This window comes from Athene cunicularia (assembly GCF_003259725.1).
Source record: "Athene cunicularia isolate RWA chromosome 12 unlocalized genomic scaffold, athCun1 chr12_part1, whole genome shotgun sequence".
NCBI classification, from domain to species: Eukaryota; Metazoa; Chordata; class Aves; order Strigiformes; family Strigidae; genus Athene; species Athene cunicularia.
In genome coordinates this window covers 8642683-8650507 of record NW_020799116.1, presented here as the reverse complement: position 1 = coordinate 8650507, position 7825 = coordinate 8642683, and the positions used below count along the sequence as shown (strand labels likewise).

The following is a 7825-nucleotide window of genomic DNA, read 5'->3' as shown; positions in this document are numbered from 1 at the left end:
TTCTCTCTTTTATTGGTACATATTTTGCACATACTTATACACCAAATTTTATGTGGCTTTTTGTTCTTTACACAGTCATGTATTTTATTTTATTTTGAATCACGTAAACATGAGGGTTCTATGGGATTTAATTATTCATATATTGCATGTGTCCATTTAGATATATCCAGCATCTTATAGTCAAATAGCACGAAATTATATATGAAATTATTTTACTATAATTTCTTAATCTCACTTTCATTTACCTGATGGAGGCAAAACAACTGTTCTGCAAAATTTCTCTATATACAAATGAGCTTTCTGCTGAAAAAATGTGCTTAAGTTACAATGAGTGATGGGAAGATACACAAGTCAAAGCAGGACAGAGCGAAAAAATTAAAAATCTTAAAAATCCAGATACTGATGAAGACCTGCTGGATAACATTCAGATTGCTTATTCATCCTGGTAACTACTTTTTCCTTTTTGTTTATCCATTTCACTTAATGATTTTCTGTGTATTGTTACAGACATCTCAACAGTGAGCATGCGCTGGATGATAGAAGTACAGCCCAATGTAGAGTACAAATGCAGGTTGTACAGCAGTTAGAGCTACAGGTAAAATAAAATTTATTTTAATATTACCTCAGTATTAATCAAATCCAATTCTCGACAGCAATAAAAAATGAGTTCTGCTTTTCCCCCTATGATTGAAAATCAGCTTTCACAACCTTCTTGTAGTAGTTTTTAAAAACCGTCAAAAGAAACTGCAGCTTCATTTCCTCTTTTCTAAACCGTAACTTGAAAAGAAATAGGAAACTTAAACAGGCTGACTGATTGGAAATCCATCAGTATGTATCTAATGCTTTTTATACTCACGGGGGGGGCGGAGGGGGGTGAGCGGAACATGGTCCTCTTCATTTAGAGTTGTTGATACATGGGGGAAATGGTTGATGTTTATTTCAAAACGCTGCATGACCTGGCTTGTTTGGTGGTCTCATATGCTAATACTCTCCATGTATTATTATTATTATTATTATTATTATTATTATTATTATTATTATTATTATTACTATTATTTTTTGCCATTTGTAGCAAATAATTTTTTTTTAAAGTGCCAAAAAGGGGTAAATTGGAATATATTGAATGCGATGCAAAGGTATGACCTGTTTGTGTAACTGCCTTTCCGAATGCTTTTGAGTCCTTTCTGTCTTCCTGCACCTCGCTGCTCTGGCTGGGCAGCCTTGACAGTGTGTCTGTGTGTAGGCAAGAGGTTAGCAAAGAAAGGGAAATTAAAACAATGTTGTACATTATATAGTTACCAGCTATTGAAAAACCTATTTTGTATGCAAGACAGCAGTGTAGAGATATATGGAAAGCCTTGGGCTAAGTACAGAAGATAATTACATTTGGAATTTTACTGAGTTAAGTCATTTATAGCTTCAAATAGTTGGAGAGAAAAATCAGCAAAAACACACTTAAACTTCTTGTTGTTACTTTTCAAGATAAGCATTTAAAAAAATGCCTTTTATCTTCTTATCTTACAAATTACCCTTTTTCTTTCATAGATATTTCCTAAATTTTACTTTGAGGAACACGCTGGTCATGACACTCTTTCACTATTAGCTGAAGCAATATAAACTATTTTAATACAAGTTTTATAAAAATCAAACTACCAGTCATAAAATATCAGAGTCTTGCAGAAAATGTTATGAGAAATGGTCTGTTATTTTAACAAGTTTCTTGGGAATTAGGAAAAAAAAAATATCTGCAGTCTTCCTGGTAAACTGAGATATGAGATAATCTTTTACCAAGACGCAGTAGTATTCAGGCTGAAGGTAAATCTAGATTCTTCAGTTACAGTCAGCTTGAAAAGCATTATTCCTTCTCTCCTCTGGTCACCAGGAATGGCTGTGCCTGGATCTACAGTAGGATGCCCTGTGTTAACAGTTGGACAGGACAGAGAGGATACTTGGTTAGCACCTTTCCATAAGGAAAAGGAAAAATCCTTGACAGTATTTTTGAAAGATTTATCAGTGGTGCATTCTACTAATTGTTACAAGTGACTGATAGTTACAGCTTCACACCCGTGTAGTGCTGGGCAATACTCTTAACTTCAAGTTGTTGTATGGCAAGGCAGCATAAGGTCCCCGAGAGAAGAACATCATTTCAAAGTGGTGTGAGCCAAAAAGCTCTGGATTTGTTTTTAACAGTCACATTAGCACAGTAGATAGGATGAACTGGAGTCTTAATTTAGACAGCGATGTTGACAACAAGAGTGGGACCATCTATGCACTGGCCAGCAAGGGTAGGTGGAGGAGGAGGGTGATCCTGCTTCTGACATGTACCTGAGCTCCCTTCTTCCCTCTCTGCTTTCATCCTGTGTATCAGTTCTCTGATACTTAAAAAAACCTAAACTGTCTAAATATCTATGAGGATTTGTTCTCCAGTACCTAGTTTATCTGGCTGTGACCTTCTTTTGCACAGAACCGTAATAAAACAAAAGTCTGGCCCAATAGCAGGGTTTCCAATGACGCAGTCTGCAGCACCCAGCTTGTAGCAGGAGCAGTTGGACTAAGACCACTGACCTGATACTCCCACGATGGAGCAGTTACCAACAGAGTAGCAGCAACAAGCCCTGTGGCCAACAGTCTTGAGTTTTGTGAGCTAGGTAGAAGAGGGACCCATAGCCTTTCCCACTTCACCCATGGTGCTCAGCACTGGCAAGAAGCTTTGCCTTCCAGTAGAGCTGTGAAGTATCATGTGCTGTTCAGGGTCCAACACTGTGGCAAGATCTAAATGCCACACTATTTCATGCATGTGCAGCCACATCAAGACAGAGATAGAATTTAACAAATTCATTCCACTTGAGGGATGCACTTCAGGTTTTGAGTGTGATGGCCCCAAATGGAAGCCTTTGGTTTTTATTTTATGCTCTTATTTTACGCACAACAGTTTTATCAGTGTCGTAGACAGGGATAAGTGTAATGTCTTTTAAAGAAAACAATTTCTAAATGAACTTTTTTAAAAAAAAAACCCCAACAAGTCAGATCTGGTTTGTGTTTGATTGCAAATGCCCCTTTGCAAAGTATCTCAAAACTTTAGTCTCAGCATTTCCATCATAAACATACTTAAAATATCACAGGCAAGGTAGAAGTCTTCTCATATTTCACTTTGTTTAAACCATCTTGACATGATCGTTTGTTGCCATTACAAATAGTGAGAATTGGGCTGCCGGGTAAAACACAAGCACAGGAACATATCCCTATCCTTAGCTAGTTCTTAACTGGAATAGGACATCCATTTTGCAGCACTGCTTTTGAGTGGAAAAACATTTCAGGGCAGCAACAAGGCTATGATAAGTTTTTAAAAGTTACCTCCTAATGGGAGAAAATGAAGACAGCTGGCCATTTTCAGTGTAGTCAAAACATTGCTTGGGCCTGTTTTCCTAAAGCATCCATTGACACTCTTGAGAAGTGGAGCCTAAACCGTTTAATGCACAGCCTAGCCAGGCATGTGACGGGAGGGAAGAGGCTATGTCTTGGTTGTCTCTTGCATTCCCCATGACTGGCTTCCTTCTCCTTTGTCCTTGGTCTGTCCAAAATCCTGCTGCTGAAGTGATCTCCCCTTCCTGTTGATGTGGCCACATTGCTCCTGTTGAATGCCCTTGCTGGGTTTCCATTTTCATATTCCCGCTCCTTGTCATTATTTTCCATCTGTTTTTCCTCCTCTGCAATTTTTCCATCATCTGTGTCCAATGCCTCCTCTCTTGCTCCTTGGTTGCCAGAATCCCATGCTGTCCCCCCAGCCTTCAGCCCCTTCTGGCTTGTGCTTCCTGTGCCTTCCCTCTTCTGCCTTCCTACCTGTGTAGTTTTAGGATTTAACCTCTCTGGGGCAAGGCATGTGTCTTGGTGTCTAAGTTTGCAAAGTATGTGCCTTGCTCTGGATGTGTTTTCTGTTGAACCACAGTTAGGCACCTACATCATAGTTGTACCCCACAGAGGGGAGGGAAACCTCACAAAATCAGCCTTACCATGCAGAACTGGGTGACCATCTGAAAACTCCCACCATGCAGAGCTTTCCAAATGAATATGGGGAAAAGAATGAGGCTTCAGAGGTGGGGCTGTATTTATTATAGTCCTCAGACCCCCTGTACAGAGCAGATCCTTTCATACATAGCAAAACAGTCCCTGCCCAAGAAACACGATCAGTAGATCAAGAGCATTTTCCTGCATATCTACGAGTAATCCCCATTTCTCGACCATCTGCACTCCAGTGAGTGCCACCAGTGAGTATTTTCTCCCATCAGTGACCAAACAAGCCCTCATGGCTTCTTTTGTATGACCCCGCTGACCAGAGAGGCTACCAGTGACATTCTAGTTTTATATCACTATTGCTTCCTGACCTAAGGGAAAAACAGTTTAAAGAAATTCTTCAGATTTTTTTACTTCTCTTCAGTGCTTTGAAACTGAGAGACCTCTATTTTTCATAATTTAAACTCCTGCCTAACTGGGTGAGTGTTTGAATTCCTAGACTATGACAAAATGCTAGCGTGTGTCTGCCTGAAATGTCGAGAGGATCTTTAATAACCTCCATCCACCAGAAACGGCGTTAAAAGCATTGCTAAGATGATGAGTGAAAACACTACAAACAAGGACCCCGGCCGTTTGGAGGGAGGAGCATCGCTCCGTTCTGCCGAGGGGGCCCAGAGGAAGCACTGCAGGGTGTGCCCCGTGCTGCCCGGGTGCCTTTCCCTCCTGCCGCCGCACTGGTGCGGGCAGGAAGCTCTCAGGTGCCTGCCTTTTATTTATTTTGGCTAGAAGATGTTGTTCTTCCGCGGTAGCCTGCAGCCCAAAATTTAATGCACAGATGACCCCGCCAAGCAGCCCGTGTGCCCAGTGACTGCTACGAATAAGAGTTTGCACAACAGAGCTGCACTGAGAGTACAACTATTTCTCGGTTTTAATTAGTTTTGTGTGAAGCACGCAGCAGCTGAAGGGGTGAGCTCTCTCCTTTCTCCGAAGAGGTCCTCAGAGGACTCTCTGAGGGAGAAGTTTCTGCTGCAGCGTTATGATAAGAGCCCATTGTTGCCCTTTGGTCTTCTGTGAAGTCCAGTGCAGATCTGGTGATGAGATTGCAGGAGATGTGCTGTAGGTGTCAGGTTTTCTCTCCTGCCATTGAAGTTTTTGACTAAGAAAAGAGCAGCCGTTTGAAAAGCCCAGTGATTTTGCTTTTGCACTTCCAGAGCCCACAGTGGTGACGCCATTTTTTCCTTTATTTAATTCCTGTCTTGGAAACCCGTGTGCCAAGTTTTATCCCATCATGATGCCTTTCTGGCATGGTCAGAAACCCCTCGCCTTGCGAAGAGCAAGACAACCTTGACTGTAAGGTTGTGAATGGGGATTTATGACCAAGTCTCCTTTTATATACACTTAGGCCAACTTTACTGCTACAAACAGATGATGGTGATAAGGTGGGCAGGTTGTTTAAAGTTTTGCTGGAATGCAAGCACAGTTCTCCTCTTGGCACCAGGAATCTGGCTTGTCTAAACCAAAAATTCAGCTCTGCAAAAATTGTCATTTGTAAGAACCTGATCCAAGCCCTGCTAGAAACAGGAGCCTTTACATTGGACGTGTAGGTTAATAACACCCTTTTTTCATTAGCTTTGTTTCTTACTATCTTTCCACTGTATTTTTTTTGAAGAGCAGCTGGAAAACGTCCTATTCACACATACAAAAAACTTCTTGTTTCCAAAAATAATGAGATTTAGTGTTTGGCCTGTACCTTCTAAATGCATTGGGAAGCCATCCTGGCCAAGGATGTGTATGGTGTGATCCTGAGACACCAGCTGTGGCTTCATGCAGATCTCAGGCAAAAAATGTAAGAGACATCCAGAGCAGGAGCTTTGCCCCAACTCTTGGGCGTGATGTGACTGATGAGAAAGGGTGAAAGCGTTGGTCCTGTGGCGTTGGGTGCCCTGCGGTGAGTGCTCTGGGGCAGTTCCTGCTGCCCTCAGGTGTACACCAAAAGGATGCTGTCAACTCGCACTGCTGCTCCTGCCCCACACTTGGGTTCTCCTGCTGAAATTCCCAGCCTGCCAGCCCAAGGTGACCCACCAAGGGACTGTGCCACCTCAAGGAAAAACAGGGCGTTTTCTAGCACCAAGGCCACCTGCTGTGCCCCATGGAGGTGCCTCGTGTGGTTTAACCACCGCTGTCTCCGCACTTGCTGCATACGCCGCAAAGCCTGTACGTGACGTAAAAGCCACGGTCCATTTGTGCCGCTTGTTTTCTGGTCTGAAAGGAGGCAAATGCATCTCAGAGCCTCTGCCTCGCTTGCTTTCTGCTATGCCTCCTAAGCTGGAGTGGGGCTGGTTAATAAACATGATTCACTGTTGTCTTTTAGCTGTCAGGGCTAGAGTGAAGCTCTTGGTGCCGGCAGGTCTAGCTCTTCTCACTCGAGGACTAATGCATTTTGCTTTGGGAAATAGTGACACCCAGCACCACGCGTTAGCTTTACCTCACGAATAGACCATATACAATTTCCAAACTACTCAGCAATAAAACTCTTCTGTCTCATGCCTCGGTGGCAGCTGTTTAATTAGGAATAAGCAGTGGTTGGGTTTTATTTGTATGAGTAACAGGATTTTTTTTTTTTCCCCCTTTCAGCTTGCAAAAGATAAAGAGCGCCTGCAAGCCATGATGACACACCTGCATGTGAAGTCAACTGAACCAAAAGCCACCCCTCAGCCCGTAAGTACCCAACTGTGCCGAGAGCAAACAAAACCTCACAACAAACCTCTCTTTCCTGTAACCCACCGGAGCGCGTGATGCAAAGCGTGGCCCGCTTCGGAGCCGTCGTGGTGAGGAAATGCAAAGTGACGCTTTGCAGGAGGCACCACCACGGGCACCCAGGTTTCGTCGTCCCCCTCTCTTCAGGGAGTTTGAAAGCAGTTTTGCTCTAAAGCTGATGCATTAGGCCTCTTTCTGGCCTCACATACTAGCCTGTAAGTCGCTTTGCATCAGTCTAACTTGTGTGAAATCTTAGGAAGTGTTAGGAAGGAGATGTAATTAAATTATATTTAGTATATTTATTTTGCTTTCTCCCTGTCTGACAGACATTTATAGTAGAAGAGACTCTAGCTGCATGTTTTGATGATAATCACAGTTACCAGTATCAGGTTTTATACTGTTGAAACTGAAAAGGGAAACCTCTGCCTCAGGTTGCCCTTTAAAAAAGGGGCTGTGGGGGAAGCAAGTGGCTTTGCAGCCCAGGCCAACTCCCTGGGTACCTCCAAACCCAGGCAAATCCACCATCTCGTTCCCTAACCAAAATGACTCTTCTTCAGCTGTTGTTTTCTCCCAACCTCTTAACGCTGAAAATGTTCCTCGGAGCTTCCAATGATTATTCAAAATGGAGAGAGTGCTTTGCTTCTTGATTTTAAGATTTGTAAGATTTAAAGGTACACTGGCTTTATTTGATTTTGCTTTGAGTCATTGTGTGAAAATTAATTGAGCGTTGACAATCTATAGTTAGTACTAGCAATTTTAATCAATATGCAATGATGCAGCATAATGACAAAGTATTGGTTTATCTGTTTTGACTGATTTTTTTTCTATAAATAAAGCAAACACACACCCATATATGTGTGATTTATGGTGATAGAAATAAAAAGGAGTCAGACTATTAACCCAGCAAATATGGTAGCCTGCCAAGATGCAGTTGGTAGACAAAATTAATGTCTGAAACAGAACACATTACAGAGATAGAGAACATAAAATCATTAAACACTTCGCGCACACATTTTTACTAGAAAAGGATTTCTCAGTTTCCATGTAGTTGGAAATA

General features: G+C 42.1%; 1 protein-coding gene across 6 annotated transcripts in view; it reads left to right on the top strand.

The window, feature by feature from the left end:
• The window catches only part of FOXP1 (forkhead box P1), a 343548-nt gene that overhangs the window by 305857 nt on the left and 29866 nt on the right, over positions 1-7825 (top strand). For all 6 annotated transcript variants that reach the window (XM_026857386.1, XM_026857384.1, XM_026857383.1 and 3 more), the window contains 2 exons: positions 508-595; positions 6646-6729. In XM_026857386.1, coding sequence (XP_026713187.1) covers positions 508-595; positions 6646-6729 — 172 coding nt within the window. The remainder of the gene's footprint in view (positions 1-507; positions 596-6645; positions 6730-7825) is intronic.